General features: G+C 40.5%; 1 protein-coding gene across 1 annotated transcript in view; it reads left to right on the top strand.

The window, feature by feature from the left end:
• The first annotated feature begins 278 nt into the window (after positions 1–278).
• Positions 279–23,052, top strand: part of LOC128657245 (ankyrin repeat and MYND domain-containing protein 1-like) — a 70,602-nt gene continuing 47,828 nt past the window's right edge. Inside the window, exon 1 of the mRNA XM_053711516.1 lies at positions 279–578. Coding sequence (XP_053567491.1) covers positions 279–578 — 300 coding nt within the window. The remainder of the gene's footprint in view (positions 579–23,052) is intronic.

The raw sequence follows: 23,052 nt of genomic DNA, 5'->3' as shown, positions 1-23,052 counted from the left end.
TACGGTATATGAACTTTATAGTGCACAAGAAAATTTAATGCATATGATCACATTTGCTGTTATAATAAAACACAAATATGTGTGTGTGTATATAAATAACGTGTGTGCCTGATACATATACATACTTACAAACAAACACAAATGCATTGTTAGTACAATGGGAGGATACAAATAGTCCCATTTTACAATACTGGCAACCCAAAGACTGATGCCATTTAAAACATTTTGCTGAACTTAATAATCACTGAGCGTTACTCCTCCCATCAGGAAGAATAAACATGTCAGAAGTCCACACCACATCATCACAAAATGACCTTGGTACAGAAGAGAGCCAGGAAGACTCTGACTTAAGATATGCTGAGGTGAAACTAGAGAGAAAGACTAACTTTGAAGAACAAGAAAGTAAACAACATTTTCAGGAACCAGTTACAGAGTTAAACTTAGAGGAATCAACAATTCAGACAGACTCAAACGAAACACTGGGATTTCAGGAATGGTCTGATGGCTCAAGCTACAGAGGAAATGTCTCTATGAATTTGAAGCTCGGCTCTGGACAGTTCAAATGGGTGAATGGAGAGGTATGAAAGTATACATCTATAAATTATTATAAAAGGCTTACAGAGGGCATAATGCATTACACATCTATATTAGTTCCATGGTACAGAATAGGGACACAGAGAAATCCTGAAAACACTGAATCTAGGAACTACTCCTCACACATAGGGCTGGTTTAGTGATTTAAAGCTCACCAGCATGGAGAGAAATCATGAAAAATCTTTGCGGGGTTTTAGCATTAAATTGTAATACGGGTGTTTCTGCTTCACATACAGAACATTACATATTGAGATAAACTGCTGAGAATGTAAATTTAGCTTTCTTTCCTATGACATGGAGAGTCCACAACGTCATTCCAATTACTAGTGGGATATTCAACTCCTGGCCAGCAGGAGGAGGCAAAGAGCACCCCAGCAAAGCTGTTAAGTGTAACTGCCTTACCCATAACCCCCATTCATTCTCTTTGCCTCTGTCAATGGAGGTTGTGCAAAGTTGGTGTCTGAAGAAATTTAATCCTTTTATGGGTACTTTTCCCTGCAAGCAAGGATTGGGGTCTAGCTGTGTCCACGTCAATCTCTTGAGTAAGAGTAGTGGGGCTTTTAGTAGTTTAAAAGCGGCGAGGAAGTCTTTGCTTTACTTTTAACACTTTGCTACCCATTTGTGGAAAGCCAGAGTTAGTTACTCTGTTCTTTCTTTTCCTACAGGTCCATGACAGGGAGCGTAGTGCCTGCCACACCTTGAGGATCAGCATCTATTATGCAGTAGGGTCTAAGGTAAGTGCATTTTGCCTTCTAGGTACAGAAGGACAGCAGCACTTATAAAGTTAACCCTCCTTTCCAGATCCCTTTTTTATATAAATCACATAATAATCCTTATTTAATAGAGGATTCATATGGGGACAATTTTTTGGCACATGATGTATGGAAATAGTTTATTTCATATTTATGCTGTATGAGACTTGAGGGACAGAGTTCTCTCAATTGGTTGGGATGTGAGATATTTAATAGTAAGGGATAACCTTTATTATTTATAGAGGGCAGTGTGCAAGGCTTTGGACTGTTTAGGGCTTATTGGGATTATATTTACTTGTGGCAGCCCTGGAACATGGAAACGGTAAAGCCGTTTTTAGTCCGTGTTATTTTCTATGCAGATAAATGTTGCGCACTTTACTTAAATCCCAGTCACGTGACACCCGCACTTCTGGTTGCGACCTCAGTTGCTACGCAGGAGAAATTCAGCAATTCTACCCGTACCGTTCCTGAGCAAAGTCTCCTCAAGGAGTCTGGTTTCTATTACTAGTGGGGTATTGCTTTTGGCGGTAGGAACCTCAGGCAATTTGAGGGATTTTGTTGTCTAAACGTTTTTTTCCTCATATGTTCAATAATAAAATTTAATATACAGGTAGCCCTCACTTTACGCCGGGGTTAGGTTCCAGAAGGAATGGTTGTAAATCGAAACCGTTGTAAATTGAAACCCAGTTTATAATGCAAGTCAATGGGAAGTGAGGGAGATAGGTTCCAGGCCCCTCTCAAAATTGTCATAAGTAACCCCTAATACATTATTTTTAAAGCTTTGAAATGAAGACTTTAAATGCTAGACAGCATTATAAACCTAATAAAATAATCACACAACACAGAATATATAATTAAACTAAGTTAAATGAACAAACACATTTGCTAAACAGCATTATAAACCTAATAAAATAATCACACAACACAGACTTCACTTGCATTTTTCTGCAAACAGTTCTTTCTATGCATTCCAATCTGGACTGATTTATAGACAGCAAGATCTTGTTCCTTTAAAATCTGTTCGATTGCTCAGATCTGGTTAAACTGATTAATTTCAGCTTGCTTGGCTTTGCTACAACACAAGCGGACAGCTCCGCCTACTGGCTATTTTAATAAATGCACTGCTTCTCAATGCTTTTCAATAGCAGTCACATGACTGGAAAAAAAGGTTGTTATTCTGAAACGGTGTAAATTGAACCGTTGTAAAACGAGGGCCACCTGTATTTTATTTTATTTTATTTGGTTGCATTTACTGGTGGGAATTGTTACTTCTTAGCCATGGACTTAGAACAGGAACAGCAGCTTTGGCAGCTTTCCCTTCATCGGGTAAGCGTAAGAGAAAATCTAAACATTTGCCTGATACTAAGACTTCTGACTCTAGGACTTCATTAGCCAATCTTTCTCAGATGTCTGATGAGGAGCATACTTCAGTAGCTTCTGAAGGTGAGATCTCAGACTCTGACACTTTAGCAGAAAAATCTTCAGAATCTGAAGAGGTTAATTTTAGATTTAAGCTAGAACACCTCCGGTTACTATTAAAGGAGGTTATTGCTACTTTAGACGACTCTGAACCTTCGGTTGCTGTCAACCCCACAAAGTCTTCTAAATTCAATAGAGTTTATGATTCCCCATCTTCTGAGGAGTTTTTTCCTGTCCCAAGGAAGATGTCTGAAATTATTGCTCAGGAATGGGATAAGCCAGGGGTTCCTTTTCCCCTTTCCCCTGTTTTTAAGAAGGTGTTTCCTGTTGCTGACTCTATTTGTGACTCAGGGCACACTGTTCCTAAAGTAGAATAAGCTATTTCTACTCTTGCTAAGACAACTACCATTCCTATAGAGGATAGTTGCTCTTTTAAAGACCCAATGGACAAGAAGCTAGAGGCTTACTTAAAAAATATGTACATCCATCAAGGGTTGGAGCTGCATCTTATTAGTGCGATGCATTGTCTGATCTTATTACAGAGGAAACTACAGTAGAGGAGATCTAAGATAGGATCAAAGCTCTCAAATTGGCCAATACTTTTATCTGTGATGCCAATATGCAGATAATTTGTCTGGGAGCTAAGATGTCTAGCTTCACGGTACTAGCTTGCAGGGCTCTGGTTAAAACCTTGGTCATCCGATCTATCTTCTATGGCCAAGCTTTTGGCTTTACCTTACAAGGGAAAGACTCTGTTTGGAACTGGTCTGGCGGAGATCATTTCAGAGATTACAGGTGGAAAAGGATCTTTCCTTGCTTAGGAGAAGAAGAATAGACCTAGAAGTCGTCAGAATTCTAATTTCCATTTCTTTTGTATCTTTAAGGGACAAAAATCCTCCTCTTCCTCTTCAAAACCAGATCAGCCCAGATCCTCTTGGAAATCCAACCAGCCCTTGAACAAGGGAAAACAAAACAAGAAGCCTTCTGCTGACTCTAAATCAGCATGAAGGTTCCGCCCCCGATTCCAGTGTGGATCAGGTGGGGGGCAGGCTTTCTCTTTTTCGTCAAGCCTGGATATGCGATGTCCCAGACCCTTGGGCGGTGGACATTGTATCCCAGGGTTACAGAATCGGATTCAAGTCTTGCCCTCCAGATTTCTCCTGTCAAGACTATCATCAAACCAAATAAAGAAGGAGGCCTTCTTAAACTGTGTAAAATACCTATACTCTCTGGGAGTTATTGTTCCTGTCCCTCTAACAGATCAGGGTCTAGGATTCTATTCAAATCTATTTGTGGTTCCCAAAAAGGAGGGAACTTTTTTCGGCCCATTCTAGACCTCAAGTGTCTCAACAAATTCCTCAGGGTTCCGTCCTTCAAGATGGAAACTATTCGTTCCATTCTTCCTTTGGTACAGGAAGGTCAGTTTATGACGACCATAGACCTGAAGGACTCATACCTTCATGTTCCCATTCACAGGGAACACCATCAGTATCTGAGGTTTGCCTTTCTGGACAAGCACTTCCAATTTGTTGCATTTCCATTTGTTCTGGCCACTGCTCCCAGAATATTCACAAAGGTTCTGGGGGCGCTATTGGCTGTGATCAGATCCCAGGAAATTGCTGTGGTGGCTTATCTAGACGACATCTTGGTTCAGGCGTCATCTTTTCAACTAGCCAAATCTCATACAGAAATGCTGTTGTCTTTTCTACGTTCCCATGGGTGGAAGGTGAATGTCCATGAAGATTTTCCTGACGTAAGTCAGAAAACAAAATTCTTCCTTCCTGCCTTTCTCTCCAGTCTGCCTTTCGTCCATCTGTGGCTCAATGCATGGAGGTGCTTGGTCTGATGGTGGCATCCATGGACATCATTCCTTTTGCTCAGTTCCATCTACGATTACTGCAACTTTCTATACTCCGTCATTGGAACGGAGATCATTCAAATTTATCTCAGAGGATAAAACTGAACCCTCTAACAAGAGACTCTCTCTCATGGTGGGTGTCACAGGAACATCTGTCTCGGGGAGCTGTTTGGGGCCCTCTAAATGCTCAGGGCCTGTGGTCTTGGGAAGAGTCCTCTCTTCCCATAAACATATTGGAGTTGAGAGCTATCTTCAATGCCCTATCAGCTTGGCCTCAACTGTCGTTGGTCTGGTTTATAAGATTCCAGTAGGACAACATCACCTCAGTGGCTTACATCAACCACCAGGGAGGGACTCGGAGTTCCTTAGCCATGAAGGAGGTGACTCGCATTCTACAGGGGGCGGAAGCCCGCAATTGTCTTCTATCTGCCATCCACATCTAAGGAGTAGACAACTGATAAGTAGATTTTCTGAGCAGACAGACCTTTAATCCTGGGGAGTGAGCTCTCCATCCGGAAGTGTTCTCTCAGATATCCCTCGAGTTGAGGGTTCTAGAGTTGGATCTGATGGCGTCCCGCCAAAACGCCAAGGTTCCAAAGTACGGTTCAAGGTCAAGAGATCCTCAGGCCGTTCTGATAGATATTTTAGCGGTTCCTTGGAGGTTTTCTCTGGCTTATCTGTTTCCTCTGTTTGCTGTCCTTCCACAAGTCATTGCTCGTATAAAATAGGAGAGAGCATCAGTGATACTAATAGCTGTTGCATGGCCTCGCAGGATCTGGTTCGCGGATCTAGTAAGGATGTCATATATCTACCTCCTTGGAGGTTACCTCAGAGGAAAGACCTTTCAACTTCAGGGTCCTTTCCTCCATCCAAAGCTAGATTCTCTGAAGCTAACTGCTTGGAGATTGAACGCCTAGTTCTGTCTAAATGGGTTTTTTTTTTAGGCGGTCATTGAAACTATGATTCAGGCTCGAAAACCGGCTACTCGCAAGATTTACCATAAGATATGGCGTAAATATCTGTTTTGGTGTGAATATAAGGGATTCTCCTGGAGCTGGGTGAGGATTCCACGGATTTTGTCTTTTCGTCAGGATGGATAAGGGTTTATCGGTCAGTTCTCTAAAGGGTCAGATTTCTGCGTTATCTATCCTTTTGCACAAATATCTGGCAGACCTACCAGATGGTCAAGCCTTTGTACAGGCCCTGGTTAGCATCAGGCCTTTGTTTAAACCTGTTGCTCCCCCTTGGAGCCTTAATTTAGTTCTTAAAGTTTTAAAGCAGGCTCCGTTTGAGCCAATGCATGTTGTTGATATAAAACTTTTATCCTGGAAAGTTTTGTTTCTTGTTGCCATTTCTTCCACTCGCAGAGTGTCTGAGCTTTCAGCTCTGCAGTGTGATTCCCCCTACCTTAATTTTCATGCTGATAAGGCAGTCCTTCGTACTAAATTGGGGTTTCTCCCTAAGGTGGTATTGGATCGAAACATTAATCAGGAAATTGTTGTTCCTTCTTTTTGTCCTAATCCTTCTTTTCACAAGGAACGTCTATTGCATAACTTGGATGTTGTGTGGGCTCTAAAGTTTAGGTTCTCTTGCCTTTTTTCTCCCTCCCTATTCATTCCGTATCCTCTAGCTTGGGTGTTGGTTCCCACTAGTAATTGGAATGACGTTGTGGACTCTCCATGTCATAGGAAAGAAAACAACATTTATGCCTACCTGATAAATTTCTTTCTTTCCGGACATGGAGAGTCCACGACCCCGCCCTCTTTTTTAATTATAATTTGGCAGTTTTTTGAGTAAACCTTAGGCACCTTTTTCACCCTTGTGTTTCTTCCTTTTCTATTTCCGTCGGCTGAATGACTGGGGGTTATGGGTAAGGCAGTTACACTTAACAGCTTTGCTTGGGTGCTCTTTGCCTCCTTCTGCTGGTAAGTAGTTGAATATCCCACTAGTAATTGGAATGACATTGTGGACTCTCCGTGTCCGGAAAGAAAGAAAGAATTTTATCAGGTAAGCATAAATTTTGTTTTTATAAACAAACTGAAAGAATTCTTAGACTGGGCTCGTTCACCTGTTATTTTAATATCTGGCTTTGTTAAGGTTTATCCACATTTTAGGCTTTTTCTAAAAACTAATTATGGTCCATGATACATGTTGGCCATTCAGGTGACATCCTTCTCTCTCTCTTTCTTCTGTCTACTATCTTTCTCTTCTTCTTCTCTCTCCTCTCTTTCTCTTTTCTCTCTCTCTCTCTCTCTCTCTCTCTCTCTCTCTCTCTCTCTCTCTCTCATATATATATATATATATATATATATATATATATATATTTTAATATACTGTATATCTCAATCTAAATACGTAATTTCCTACTAATTAAAGTAGTATGTACTGAAAATAAAAAGTTCACAATGTTTGATCATAATTTGCCTTAATGACTGCTCTAACTCTGACATTGAGTAATACAATTTTGTATAAAATCCTTTTCATTACAACTAAGCCTTAAAGGGATACCTAACCCAAATTTTCCCTTTCAGAAGATTTACCGTATAATCCTTTGTTGATTAGTATGGATGTTTGGAACAGTCTTAGAATCCTTTTAATATCATTCCAAGCAGAGCTCATTTATATTCAGTTATTTTAACTAAAAATAGGCCTTAAAGGGATACTGAACCCAATTTTTTATTTCGTGATTCCGATAGAGCATGCAATTTTAAGCAAGTTTCTAATTTACTCCTATTATCAAATTGTATTCGTTCTCTTGGTATCTTTATTTGAAAAAGCAGCTTACAAGATTACAAACTTACGAGCCAGCCCATCTTTAGTTCAGCACCTGGGTAGCGCTTGCTGATTGGTGGCTACATTTAGGAGTACATTTGAAACTTGTTTTAAATCACAATGCTCTATCTGAATCATGAAAGAATAAAATTGGGTTCAGTATCCCTTTATGCATGCTTCTGCAAAATAGAGTGGTACTTTTCTTTGGTCAAAGTGTAGTTGACAGTGGGTAAGTAACTGATTTTCAGAATAGGCAACACATCCCCAAACCTGACTATTTCATGCACCATATATTTATATTTAGGTTTTACACATTGTGGTGTTATCCTCTCATGGTACTTTTTCCGCATACAAACTGCAGTTGCAAACAGGGCGTTTTTCCAGTCTACTACTGTGACATTTTTGTATTTTTTGTCTTAAATATTTAGACAGCAAAGATTTGGTTTAGAGACCAATAATGTCCCATGAAGACTGCACTTTGTCTGCTGTCTTTTGCTTACTAGTGTTGGAAGTTCGGGGTCGGTTCTAGGATTTTTGGTCACACAGGCGAGGATACATTTTGCACTCCCACCATTGCTGTTTTTTTTATAAAATTTTACAAAGATTTGCTAAAAACAACTAAAGATAATTATTTTATCTATAATGAAAGAAAATATAATTTCCCATAAAATCATACTGTTAATATGATTTTTTTTAACTGTAACAGTTAATTGATTATTTTACAGTTAGTACATTTTAAAGGGACAGTAAACACCTTGAGATGGTAATATAAACTGATTAAAAAAGGGAAGTGTTACCCTGCGCTGGAATAAGTTAAAAAACACCAATAAACCAAGGGAAAAAACGGAGATACCCCTATCTCCACAGCAAAACCAAAAGAATATATTTAAAAAAACTTGTCCCAAAAATAGATCAAAATTTTCAAAAACCTTGGCGCTGCAGCAAATGCAGCTAAAATGAGTGATTGGATATACTATGAAACAGGTCAAGATACATAAAGTTTAAAGTCTTTGGCCTTAGTAGTGAGAATCAGCAAAATCTTTAAAAGGCAGTGATAAATTTATTAGTACAATTTTTAACATATAAAAAAGCTGATCAGCATGTGAAAAAAAGTAATAAAATAATAACAATGTAACAAACAGTAGCTTGATACAATTAGAACAATTAAAACAAATAACAGTGTAGCATAAGAAATAAAAATACAATCAAAACAAAATGACCCTGAAACTAATGTTGAATCCAAACGGTGAAGTCCGGAAAAGGAGTATTAAGAAATCGACATCCACAGCTGATTCCTTAAGAGGCAAAATGGAGCTGGAACGACAAACGGATCCAAATCAAACACAAGCCACTACACGTTACCTGACATTACGTCACACAACTATCACAGACCGGCTTCTGTGCTGTCTTGAACCTGAGCGGAGTAACTCATCAAAATACCGGTATTCGCATCAAAGGTTTATCCGGCTCCGCTGCAGCTTGAAAAGAGGATTTATCGTCACTGCAGAGACCATGATATGGTGTAAGTAAAATTGAACACCTTAATTTTGGTTCTCTGCTTGTGTTTGATTTGGATCCGTTTGTCGTTCCAGCTCCATTTTGCCTCTTAAGGAATCAGCTGTGGATGTCGATTTCTTAATACTCCTTTTCCGGACTTCACCGTTTGGATTCAACATTAGTTTCAGGGTCACTGTTATTTGTTTTAATTGTTCTAATTGTATCAAGCTACTGTTTGTTACATTGTTATTATTTTATAATTTTTTTTTACATGCTGATCAGCTTTTTTTATGTGTTTAACATTGTACTAATAAATTTATCACTGCCTTTTAAAGATTTTGCTGATTCTCACTACTAAGGCCAAAGATGTTGGGGGTGGCAGATTAGGGGTTAATAAATATAATGTAGGTGGCGGCAGTGTAGGGGGGCAGATTAGGGGTTAATAAATTTAATGTAGTTGGCGGCAGGGTCCGGGAGCGGCGGTTTAGGGGTTAAACACTTTATTTAGTTGTGGCGGGGTCCGGGAGCGGCGGTTTAGGGGTTAATAAGTATAATGTATGTGGCGGTGGTCTAGGGGGGGGCAGATTAGGGGTGTTTAGACTCGGGGTACATGTTAGGGTGTTAGGTGTAGACGTTTCCATAGCAATCAATGGGATATCGGGCAGCAGCGAACATGAGCTTTCGCTGCTGCCAGACTCCCATTGATTCCTATGGCATCTGCCGCCTCCAGGGCGGCGGATTGAAAACCACGTACGCTGGCCCGGAATAGTGGCGAGCGTACCTGCTAGTTCTTTGATAACTTCCAAAAGTAGTCAGATTGTGCCGAACTTGCGTTCGGAACATCTGTAGTGACGTAACCATCGATCTGTGTCTGACTGAGACCAGCGGATCATATGTTATGTTACTATATTCTACTTTTGCCGGTCTGTAGGGTTTGATAACTACGGCGAATCAGGCTCGCCACAAATACGCTGCGGAATTCCAGCGTATTTGCTTTACAGCTTGATAAATAGAGGCCAGAGTGCTTTGAATCAGTGTTCAATAATGTATTCTTAAATGATGAATCTACTGATTACAGTATTTTACATTGTTTTAATAAATTATCAGATAAAACCATTTGGTGACGGTGGACTTTTGAATATTATTACATATAACATTTTTGTGTGATTTGTTTGTTGGCAAATGGGAAAGACTTTGACCAGGTTTTTCAATTTTTCTTATTGTGGCTCCCATTCCAGTCAATCAAAATTCTTATGCAAAATGCATCGTGATGTTTCATGGGGTTTTCAAATTCAAACCCATTGGAAATGTTTTGAGTGACCTTCTTAAAGTTTTTCTGTACACTTGTGCGAGGAAAACTCCCTCCATACCTTGCATGAGGACTGGTTGACAATGATATTTCCAATTATGAAGAAAATAGTTTTCAAAGGATTTTTGGACTTTTCAAATTTAACACCTTTGACCTGTTGAAAACACATTTTTCCTTTTATAAGTGGCATTTCTCATCTGTTTGCATGGCTATTTTTCAGTGTTAAAGTTCTTAAACATGCTGTTAAACTATTTTTTAATCAAGAAGTTAAAAATCTATTCAAACTTTTAGATTTTGCACCTTGTTACACAAATGAAATATGATCATCTAAATGTTCATTTAAGATTCAGATGTATCGTTTTGATGTGTACATATGTTCATATTAAAATGACTCAAAATTATATGAAACTATTAATTGCACACATCATTTGATTCTGAATGGTTAAGAATGCTGCAACCAAAGATATTAGGCAGCCATCAACAATAGTGAATTAATTGGCTTTCATATTTAATTTCCACTTCAACAGCTTATCTTTAGCTTCACTGAAAGTCTGTGAAAGTCCTGCAATTTCCCTGGTTCTTATCGTTTTTCATTCATTCTTCACGTATATAATTAGAATTGTTGCAAATATTTTTCTGATTCAAACAGCAATTCTTTTTTTTGATTGGAATTGCTTTAAAAACAATCAAAACAACAACAAAAACCTGATCTGCTATACAATATTTTCTCGATTTCATGAATAAAAATTGACTGAAATCCAGGACTTTGTTCTCAAAACTTACATACAATTTTAGTTTAATAAATGTTTGAGTTTTATCAGAATGTCAGTGTTACTTGGAAATGTTTAATAACAGTTCCTGATCAAACTAGGTAGACACAGGAGCATGCACGTTTTTTTAGAACTCTAGGGTAGTAGTGTTTGAAACAATGTATAAAATTGCCACATATGTTGTTGCTATAGAGTCCTAAAAACATGTGCGTGCCCCAGAGGTTCTATGAACCTTCCTGGGTTTATTTAAGCAAAGCAGTTTCCCAGGGTAAAACCTGAACTGTATTCATGCACACGTTTAAATTGATTATGTGATAGAAATTCATCCTACCCCATGGAACCCAGAATGCATAACTGAAGAAAAAAAACAAAATAAATAAAATGTTTAGTTATGTGTAGTAAACTTTGCAATATACGTTAATCAATGATTTTGCCCCTCTTTCATGTAATTTAGCTATACAAATTGTGGCTTTTCCAATTATCATAAGATGCACACTGCAGACTTATCAAGGCTAACCCTACTATATATATAATCTCACATAATGACCATGAGGCCTATTTATCAAAGGTCTTGCGGACCTGATCCGACAGTGCAGGTCAGGTCCGCAAGACCTCGCTGAATGCAGAGAGCAATACGCTCTCCGTATTTAGCATTGCACCAGCAGCTCACAAGAGCTGCTGGTGCAACCCCACCCCCTGCAGACTCGCGGCCAATCGGCCGCCAGCAGGGAGGTGTCAATCAACCCGATCGTACTCGATCGGGTTGAATTGTGGCGATTCCTGTCCACCTGCTCAGAGCAGGCGGACAGGGTTATGGAGCAGCGGTCTTTCAGACTCGCCAGAAACATGGGCCCACAAGCCCCATACGGAGCTTGATAAATGGGCCTCCATGTCTAGCCTTGAAGCAAATGATTGGTGGAGTTTGGTTATCGAATAACATTTGTAATTATAACGATGTTGATTTGTTTTTTAAATGTGTTGCCCTGGCTGATATGTTATTCTATAGCAAGATAACAGATAGGTCTTATAATTACAAGGTGTTTACTGTCTATTCTAGCTTAATGCACACCATTTAGAACATTTCCCAGCATTATGTTGCACATGGTAAGCAAATGAACATAAATAAAGTCAAGGAGAAATGTACTTACTATAAGAAATGCAAATTGAAAAGCGAAAACAAATGGTTTTGTGTGTTGAAAAAAAGAGTAGGTAAGCTTTTATTTCCTGCATCACAGACACTGTTAGAGAATGTAGACTGGAGTTGTACATTGGGTGCAGAACTGGTCAGAAAATTAGGTGAGCAGTGAGACTGCAGTGCATTGAGGCATATTCTGCCATTATGTAGACTACAAAGTTGAGAGCAAAACTTGTGAAAATAGGAGAGTATAGGTTTTGCACCAGTCTTATAAACAAAATATGGTCCAGAGTGTAACAGTAGTTAGAATGCCCTCTGGGAATAACCACATAATGCTCTCTGGTGACTTGCCACTGGATACATATAGTGTAGAAAAAATAAGAAAGGTAACCAATCAGGGAATCAATAGTTATTATTTTTTTTTTGAGTGATATATGGGGAACTCCATGAAATGCAAAAAAAATAATAAAAATAATTTTTAATAAGTGCTCATTGATTTAATTTTCAAACCCTGATCTCCATGGAAGCCTGTATCAGCTGTGATTAATTACTATCTATCAAATATCAGAATGTCTTCTCCTAACTTGCAACATGTATCAGTTATCTTAAACTGCAGGAAAATCAAAATGACTAAGAAGCATTATAAAGACATTCACCATGGACCCTCCATAGATATGTAAGACATATATATGTTTTCCAAGAGATAACACTTCCACACTTCACCTATGTATGTGTAACTGGAAATTAAATAATGTGGCTAACAACTGCAATTCAGGCATAAAAGGATATGCAAAAAACTCCTAAGTAATTGTGAAACTTTAATAATAGTATTTTTTTGCTAAATTCTGCCTTCTGTATTAACCTTAAAGGGACACTAAACCCCAAATTTTACTTTCATGATTCAGATTGAGAATACAATTTTAAACAACATTCCAATTTACTTCTCTTATCTAATTTTCTTCAGTATTTAGATATCGTTTGTTGAAGAAATAGCAGTGCACATGGGTGAGCCAATCATACGAGGCATCTATGTGCAGCCACCAATCAGCAGCCCCTGAGCCTATCTAGATATGCTTTTCAGCAAAGGATATCAAGAGACTGAAGCAAATTAGATAATATAAGAAAATTAGAAAGTTGTTTAAAATTGCATGCTCTTTCTAAATCATGAAAGGAAAAATGTGGGTGTTATTTCCCTTTAAAGTGAAAGTAAAGTTACCTGGTTTGCGATCCTCAGTAGCAGTCTTTGGGCATAAATAATATGACTTTCATTCATCGTTTTTTTTTAATTTAGCTGGAATCAAAGTTATCGCCTTAATTACAAAACTTTTTAGACTATCCAAATTCAACCCGTAAATCTTTTTTTCTCCAACATTGGTGTGTCCGGTCCACGGTTTCATCCTTACTTGTGGGATATTCTCCTCCCTTACAGGGAATGGCAAGGAGAGCACACAGCAAGAGCTGTCCATATAGCTCCCCCTCTGGCTCCGCCCCCCAGTCATTCTCCTTGCCGCTCTGAACAAGTAGCATCTCCACGGGGATGGTGAGGAGTTTGTGGTGTTAGTTGTAGTTTTTTATTTCTTCTATCAAGAGTTTGTTATTTTGAAATAGTACTGGTATGTACTATTTACTCTGAAACAGAAAGAGATGAAGAGTTCTGTTTAAAAGAGGAGTATGATTTTAGCAGCAGTAACTAAAATCAATTGCTGTTCCCACGCAGGACTGTTGAGCCCAGAGAACTTCAGTTGGGGGGAACAGTTTGCAGACTTTTCTGCTCAAGGTATGACTAGCCATTTTTCTAACAAGACTGTGTAATGCTGGAAGGCTGTCATTTTCCCTCATGGGGATCGGTAAGCCATTTTCTTAGACTCAGAAAGAATAAAGGGCTTATTATGGGCTATTAACTGGTGGACACTCTTAAGGGCTAAATCGATTGTTTATTTAAGTTATTATTTAAAGTTTGAAGTGGATTTCACACTTTTTATTATTTGGGGAACGTTTTTATCGCCAGGCACTAGTTAAGACACCTTCCCAGTCAGGAAGGGCCTTTCACTGTAGTAGGCAGAGCCTCATTTACGCGCCATTATTGCGCAGTTTCTTTTGAGTGCAGTGCATGCAGTTGCATGTGAGAGGGTCTGGTATCCACTGAAAACGTTCCTAGAAGGCTTGAATTGGTATCGTATACCCCCCTGGGATAGGTGAAGTCGCAACAAAGGCTGTGGCTGTGACTGTAGTGGGATTAAATTGCAAACGGCTCCGGTTTCCGCATTTTAAGGGTTAACAGCTTGAAAATTGGGGTACAATACTTTGGATGCATTAAGACACTGTGGTGAAAATTTGGTAAAGATTGGATAATTCCTTCATAGTTTTTCACATATTCAGTAATAAAGTGTGCCCTGTTTAACATTTAAAGAGACAGTAACGGTTTTGTTTAAAAACGTTTTTTGTGCTTTATTAACCAGTTTAAGCCTGTTTAACATGTCTGTACCTTCAGATAGATCATGTTCTGTATGTATGGAGGCCAAGGTGGTTCCCCCTTCAAATGTATGTGATAATTGTGCCATGGCGTCCAAACAAAGTAAGGACAGTACTGTCACATTTAGTAAGGTTGCCCAGGATGATTCCTCAGATGAAGGAAGTAGGGATAGTTCTGCATCCTCTCCTTCTGTGTCTATACCAGTTATGCCCGCGCAGGCGACCCCTAGTACTTCTAGCGCGCCAATGCTTGTTACTATGCAACAATTGACGGCAGTAATGGATAACTCCATAGCTAATATTTTATCCAAAATGCCAGCATTTCAGAGAAAGCGCGATTGCTCAGTTTTAAACACTGTAGAGCAGGAGGGTGCTGATGATAATTTATCTGTCATACCCTCACACCAGTCTGAAGTGGCAGTGAGGGAGGGTTTATCAGATGGAGAAATTTCTGATACAGGAAGAATTTCTCAGCAGGCAGAACCTGATGCTGTGACATTTAAATTTAAATTAGAGCATCTCCGCGCATTACTTAAGGAGGTGCTATCTACTCTGGATGATTGTGACAATCTGGTCATCCCAGAAAAATTGTGCAAGATGGACAAGTTCCTAGAGGTCCTGGTGCACCCTGATGCCTTTCCGATACCTAAAAGGGTGGCGGACATAGTGAATAAGGAGTGGGAGAAGCCAGGCATACCTTTTGTCCCTCCTCCTATATTTAAGAAATTGTTCCCCATGGTCGACCCCAGGAAGGACACATGGCAAACAGTCCCTAAGGTCGAGGGGGCGGTTTCTACACTAGCCAAACGCACGACCATTCCCATTGAGGACAATTGTGCTTTCAAAGATCCTATGGATAAAAAATTGGAGGGTTTGCTTAAAAAGATTTTTGTACAGCAAGGTTACCTCCTTCAACCTATTTCGTGCATTATTCCTGTCACTACAGCGGCGTGGTTCTGGTTCGAGGAACTGGAAAAGTCGCTCAGTAGGGAGACTCCATATGAGGAGGTCATGGACAGAATTCACGCACTTAAGTTAGCTAATTCCTTTATTTTAGACGCCGCTTTGCAGTTAGCGAGATTAGCGGCGAAAAATTCAGGGTTTGCAATTGTGGCGCGTAGAGCGCTCTGGCTAAAGTCTTGGTCGGCGGATGTATCTTCCAAGACAAAATTGCTTAATATCCCTTTCAAAGGTAAGACCCTTTTTGGGCCAGAATTGAAAGAAATTATTTCAGACATCACTGGGGGAAAGGGCCATGCCCTCCCACAAGATAGGCCTTTCAAGGCTAAGAATAAGTCCAATTTTCGTTCCTTTCGCAATTTCAGGAACGGACCGGCTTCCAACTCTGCAACCTCTAGACAAGAGGGTAACGCTTCCCAGACTAAACCAGCTTGGAAATCAATGCAAGGCTGGAACAAGGGTAAACAGGCCAAGAAGCCTGCTGCTGCTACCAAAACAGCATGAAGGGGTAGCCCCCGATCCGGGACCGGATCTAGTAGGGGGCAGACTCTCTCTCTTTGCTCAGGCTTGGGCAAGAGATGTTCAGGATCCCTGGGCACTAGAAATAGTCTCTCAGGGTTATCTTCTAGAATTCAAGGAACTACCCCCAAGGGGAAGGTTCCACATTTCTCACTTATCTTCAAACCAAATAAAGAGACAGGCATTCTTACATTGTGTAGAAGACCTGTTAAAGATGGGAGTGATACACCCAGTTCCAACTGGGGAACAAGGTCAGGGGTTTTACTCAAATCTGTTTGTAGTTCCCAAAAAAGAGGGAACTTTCAGACCAATTCTGGATTTAAAAATTCTAAACAAATTTCTCAGATTTCCATCGTTCAAAATGGAAACCATTCGAACAATTTTACCTACAATCCAGGAGGGTCAATATATGACTACCGTGGATTTAAAGGATGCGTATCTACATATTCCTATCCACAAAGATCAAAGGTTCGCCTTTCTGGACAAACATTATCAGTTCGTGGCTCTCCCATTCGGACTAGCCACTGCTCCCAGAATTTTCACAAAGGTGCTCGGGTCCCTTCTAGCGGTTCTAAGACCAAGGGGCATTGCAGTGGCACCTTATCTGGACGACATTCTAATTCAAGCGTCGTCTCTTTCCAAGGCAAAGGCTCATACAGACATTGTTCTAGCCTTTCTCAGATCTCACGGGTGGAAGGTGAACGTAGAAAAGAGTTCCCTGTCTCCGTCGACAAGAGTTCCCTTTTTGGGAACAATAATAGATTCTTTAGAAATGAAGATCTTCTTGACAGAAGTCAGTAAGTCAAAGCTTCTAAACGCTTGTCAAGTTCTTCTCTCTATTCTGCAGCCTTCCATAGCTCAGTGCATGGAAGTAGTAGGGTTGATGGTTGCAGCAATGGACATAGTTCCTTTTGCTCGAATTCATCTAAGACCATTACAACTGTGCATGCTCAAGCAGTGGAATGGGGACTATACAGACTTGTCTCCAAAGATTCAAGTAGACCAGATGACCAGAGACTCACTCCGTTGGTGGTTGTCCCAGGATCACCTGTCTCAGGGAATGAGTTTCCGCAGACCAGAGTGGGTCATTGTCACGACCGACGCCAGTCTATTAGGCTGGGGCGCGGTCTGGGATTCCCTGAAAGCTCAGGGTTTATGGTCTCAGGAAGAGTCTCTTCTCCCGATCAACATCCTGGAACTGAGAGCGATATTCAATGCTCTCCGGGCTTGGCCTCAACTAGCGAAGGCCGGATTCATAAGATTCCAATCAGACAACATAACGACTGTAGCTTACATCAACCATCAGGGGGGAACAAGGAGTTCCTTGGCGATGAGAGAGGTATCCAAAATCATCAAATGGGCGGAGGATCACTCCTGCCACCTATCTGCAATCCACATCCCAGGAGTAGACAACTGGGAGGCGGATTATCTGAGTCGTCAGACTTTCCATCCGGGGGAGTGGGAACTCCACCCGGAGGTGTTTGCCCAGTTGACTCAATTATGGGGCATTCCAGACATGGATCTGATGGCGTCCCGTCAGAACTTCAAGGTTCCTTGCTACGGGTCCAGATCCAGGGATCCCAAGGCGACTCTAGTGGATGCATTAGTGGCGCCTTGGTCGTTCAACCTAGCTTATGCGTTTCCACCGTTCCCTCTCCTTCCCAGGCTTGTAGCCAAGATCAAACAGGAGAAGGTCTCAGTGATTCTGATAGCTCCTGCGTGGCTGCGCAGGACTTGGTATGCAGACCTGGTGAATATGTCATCGGCTCCACCATGGAAGCTACCTTTGAGACAGGATCTTCTAGTACAAGGTCCATTCGAACATCCAAATCTAGTTTCTCTGCAGCTGACTGCTTGGAAATTGAACGTTTGATTTTATCCAAGCGTGGGTTTTCAGATTCAGTGATAGATACTCTGGTCCAAGCCAGAAAACCTGTGACTAGAAAGATTTACCATAAAATATAAATAATATAAATAAAGATATATCTGTTGGTGTGAATCCAAGGGATTCTCCTGGAGTAAGATTAAAATTCCTAAGATCCTCTCCTTTCTCCAAGAAGGTTTGGATAAGGGATTGTCAGCGAGTTCTCTAAAAGGACAGATTTCTGCTTTATCTGTCTTGTTACACAAACGACTGGCAGCTGTGCCAGATGTACAAGCTTTTGTACAGGCTTTGGTCAGAATCAAGCCTGTTTACAGACCCTTGACTCCTCCTTGGAGTCTAAATTTAGTTCTTTCAGTTCTTCAAGGGGTTCCGTTTGAACCCTTACATTCCATAGATATCAAGTTACTATCTTGGAAAGTTCTGTTTTTGGTTGCTATTTCTTCTGCAAGAAGAGTTTCGGAATTATCTGCTTTGCAGTGTCATACACCCTATCTGGTGTTCCATTCAGATAAGGTCGTTTTGCGTACTAAGCCTGGTTTTCTTCCGAAGGTTGTTTCCAACAGGAATATTAACCAGGAAATAGATGTTCCTTCTCTGTGTCCGAATCCAGTTTCAAAGAAGGAACGTTTGTTACACAATTTAGATGTAGTTCGTGCTTTAAAGTTCTATTTAGAAGCAACTAAGGATTTTAGACAAACCTCATCTTTGTTTGTCGTTTACTCTGGTAAGAGGAGAGGACAAAAAGCTACGGCTACCTCTTTCTTTCTGGCTGAAAAGCATTATCCGATTGGCTAATGAGACTGCCGGACGGCAGCCTCCTGAACGAGTCACAGCTCACTCCACTAGAGCTGTGGCTTCCACATGGGCTTTCAAGATCGAGGCTTCTGTTGATCAGATATGTAAGGCAGCGACTTGGTCTTCTCTGCACACTTTTGCCAAATTTTACAAATTCGATACTTATGCTTCTTCGGAGGCTGTTTTTGGGAGAAAGGTTTTGCAAGCCGTGGTGCCTTCCGTTTAGGTAACCTGATTTGCTCCCTCCCTTCATCCGTGTCCTAAAGCTTTGGTATTGGTTCCCACAAGTAAGGATGAAACCGTGGACCGGACACACCAATGTTGGAGAAAACAGAATTTATGCTTACCTGATAAATTACTTTCTCCAACGGTGTGTCCGGTCCACGGCCCGCCCTGGTTTTTTAATCAGGTTTGAAAAATTTCTCTTTTTCTTTATACACTACAGTCACCACGGCACCCTATAGTTTCTCCTTTTTCTCCTAACCGTCGGTCGAATGACTGGGGGGCGGAGCCAGAGGGGGAGCTATATGGACAGCTCTTGCTGTGTGCTCTCCTTGCCATTCCCTGTAAGGGAGGAGAATATCCCACAAGTAAGGATGAAACCGTGGACCGGACACACCGTTGGAGAAAGTAATTTATCAGGTAAGCATAAATTCTGGGTTTTTTTTCACTCCGGGTCATGTTTTTCAAAAGCCAATTGAAAATCTGTCCACTAGGCGGCCGTGAAACCACGTCACCCGCCTACTTATTAATCTATGCATGCGCAAATGTTTGGCCAGACACTAATATATCAGGAGCGCGCTCCTGTTTCTCTGGGCACAAACAGTTTCGCCGAGAAGCGCATGTGCAGTAGACGGAGCCGTAGGTGATTTGCGCATGCGCAATACAAGGCCATACACTAAGATATCAGGAGCGCGCTCCCGTTTCTCTATGCACAAACGGTTTTGACAAGAAGCGCATGCACAGTAGATGGAGCCGTACCGGATTAGCGCATGCGCAATACAAATAGTCATTGTGAATGCGCTTTGGAGCTATGTATAGAGCGGGTTGGGACCGCTGTATACGTCAGAACACAGAAATATAAGAAGTAGAGGATGAGAGATTTTTAATAAAACTTCTAATTATTGATAAATTTATGAAAATAAAGTTAGCGATCTTAATATACTAAGGTAGTAGAAAAAATGAATGTGTTCGAAAGGGAACAACTTTACTTTCACTTTAAAGTGAAAGTCAATTTTCATATACATAAAGAACGTAATGGATTCTACTACTAAGATACATTATAGTCACTAACTAATTTTTTCCTCAAAATGTCCCTATATTCAAGATTTTTTTAATTTTTTGATTTGGTTTGCTAGATTCCTCCGCCCCCTGCTAGCTTCCGGTTTTAGAAGTGTTAGAGGTAAGAGCGGTCCCACCCTCTCTATACGTCCTTATCCGTGCGCACTCTTGTGAGCCCAATAGTTTGCGCATGCGCAAAAATAAATGTTCCGATCGCTGTTACAATGAAGTATAATGAATTTCCTTTGATAAATCGAATGTGCATGCGGCTATCATGAACACGCATCTGATGATGGATGACATTTGTGGATAGCCGCATGCGCATTGCAAAATGGGGGCATATAGAGACGCCCATGGGGGACCAATGAGATTACAATATCTCTCATTCGTCACAACTAAAGGGGGAAAAAAATTAATGCGGGCAGAGAAATAGAGAAAAAATCTGGCAGATATTGTGGTAAAAAAATCATGTTAGAAATAAATACGAAAAAAATGATGAATGAAAGTTATGTTATTTATAATTGATTTATATAACCGTATATAGTGATATTATCAACTTTACTTTCACTTTAACTATGCCCTCTTAATACCATCTATTAGCAAAATATACAATGAACACTTTACAGTTTAACAGAAATTAAAGGTCCAGTAAACCTAAAAAATAATGTTATATAATTCTGCACATAGTGCAGAATTATATAACATTATATTAGCGTTAGCTTTATAGAACATAATATTCCCTGTGAATTTTTATAAATAAATACTGTTTTTCAGACCCGCTCTCTGTGCTCTTCTGAGCGGGTCAGTTTTTATTACAGAACGCATCTGGCCAGCTGTCTAGTCACAGCCCGGCCCGAGCGCGCCATTACACTGTCTGACAGCGAGAGTGAGCTGCACTGAGTGTAATGGCGCGGTCGGGCCGGGCTGTGACTAGACAGCTGGCCAGATGCGCTCTGTGATAAAAACAGACCCGCTCAGAAGAGCACAGAGAGCGGGTCTGAAAAACAGTCTTTTTTTTTAATAAAAATTCACAGGGAATATTATGTTCTATAAAGCTAACTCTAATATAATGTTATATAATTCTGCACTATGTGCAGAATTATATAACATTATTTTTTAGGTTTACTGGCCCTTTAAAGTAATTTTGCTGATAACATATCAGGCAAAAGAAAAACAGGAAAAACTTCAGAGGAGCTCTGATTCAGGAGAGAAAGATGTCTCCAGACACCAAAATATTTTCCCAGTATAACAGCATATATTTTTCTTTCTTAGGACCACAAATCCGGTTTGATTGGTCCCTCTGAGGCATATTTTTTAGCATAGATAATAGAAGACAGTCATGTCCAAGAATATAATCTGAGAATGAAGAAGAAATCATAGAAACCACATCCAAAATAGCAAATCCCATAAGCATATCTTTTACTGTTTGTCAGGGTTTTTCCTTGCTTTGTTTGCCATGTGCTGCTGACAGCCATTTTACTCAACTCTCTTGCTGACTCTGGTGCATACCTTTTATGGCCAGATCGGTGTACATCATCCGTGTGAGACAGGATGCAGTCTCAGAATTGTGATGTCATCACTTATTATATAAAGGGCCTCTGTTCAGTATGCTTTGTCCTTGCGTTGTCTCAGACCTGTTTGTGAGAGCTCCTGTGTATTACCTGACGTCCTGGTTCCTGATCCCTGTCTTGTTCCTGACTCTGCTGTTCTTCTTGTTCCTGATTCCGGCTCGTCTGACTACTCGCTTTGGCTCCTGACTCAGCTCGTCTGACTATTCGCTTTGGCTCCTGACTCAGCACGTCTGACTACCAGCGCAGGGTTTGATTCCTGGCTTGTTATTTGACTTGTGGACTTTTTATTATTTTTTGCTATCAATAAAGGTGTGATTATTTTTGCACTTCTCGTCTCAGTCTGATTCCTGGCATCCTGACACTGTTGTATAAAAGTTTTTGGTGCAGTTCAAAAAACAAAGGATAATATATCACATTTTAACATGATTTTCTGGCTTTAATAAAGTAATTTTCCTTGTTGAATTCTGCACTTAGAATTAATTTTTACTAAGCCACCACATTAAAGCCTTGTCTCAATGCAGGTTATATGGATTAGATAACTGTGTACAACAATGAGATCCGTAATTTTAAGCAGATACAAAAATAGTCAGCTTAGAGGGAAAAAGAACAGAAAAGACAAAAAGCCATAATCTTTATATCGCCAGGTTTTATACTGCAGATGGGTAGAGGAGAGTTAACTTAAAACGGTAGCCCCAGCTGTAATACTTGCAATTTTGACTCCAGTCATTTTGCACAGGTTCAGGGTCCTTGCTCCTAGCCTTTTCTGGGGGCTGCTGGGGCCTGGATCTTCAAACACCAGCGGTCAATACTCAATTCAGGCACTGCAGGGTCTCCGTCCTTGCCTTTAATTTTGATGCTCTTCAGTGACTGTATTCACAGGAGGCTGTTTTCAGCAAGTCAGCCGCTCTGCTTCATTCAATGGGCATCCCTTCTCAGGTATACCTGCCAGATTCTTATTCTCCTCAAACACAGAGAGGTCAGCTGCCCTGGGGATGGTTCTGTAGTGATAACAGGCAGTCTGTGTACGGGCTCACATACTTTGAGCCAATAATACTTTAGCCAGTTCTGGATACATTCAGACTCCCTCCTAAGATAGAGGGACCTAGCCGCCAACACGGTATTCTTCCCGGGCCTAAGCATTGGCGTGTTGTCTGGGTGATCACAGGTGTACGCATCTGAAGTGAAGATGCCGAGCTACCTTGCAGCTAGCTCCTCCTACCGGAACCGTCCCAGGAAATCGATAGCTATTAATGGTTTGGATAGACAAAAAACATGTTGCATGCAGCCACATTTACAGAGGAGACAGCAGCACATAGTAACCATAGAGCCATTGAGAAATCAGTTATCCAGTTATTTATTCATGAGCTAACATCAGCAATTCCCAGTCCCTTATTTTGTACGATAATTTCTCATTTGGCATTGCCACTGTATCAAAAGCCTTTCTTAAAGAACTGATTCACCTT

The sequence above is a fragment of the Bombina bombina genome, chromosome 4 (assembly GCF_027579735.1).
Source record: "Bombina bombina isolate aBomBom1 chromosome 4, aBomBom1.pri, whole genome shotgun sequence".
In the NCBI taxonomy this organism is placed as follows: domain Eukaryota; kingdom Metazoa; phylum Chordata; class Amphibia; order Anura; family Bombinatoridae; genus Bombina; species Bombina bombina.
The sequence above is the reverse complement of the archived record's forward strand: the minus strand, read 5'-3'. Positions and strand labels throughout refer to the sequence as shown.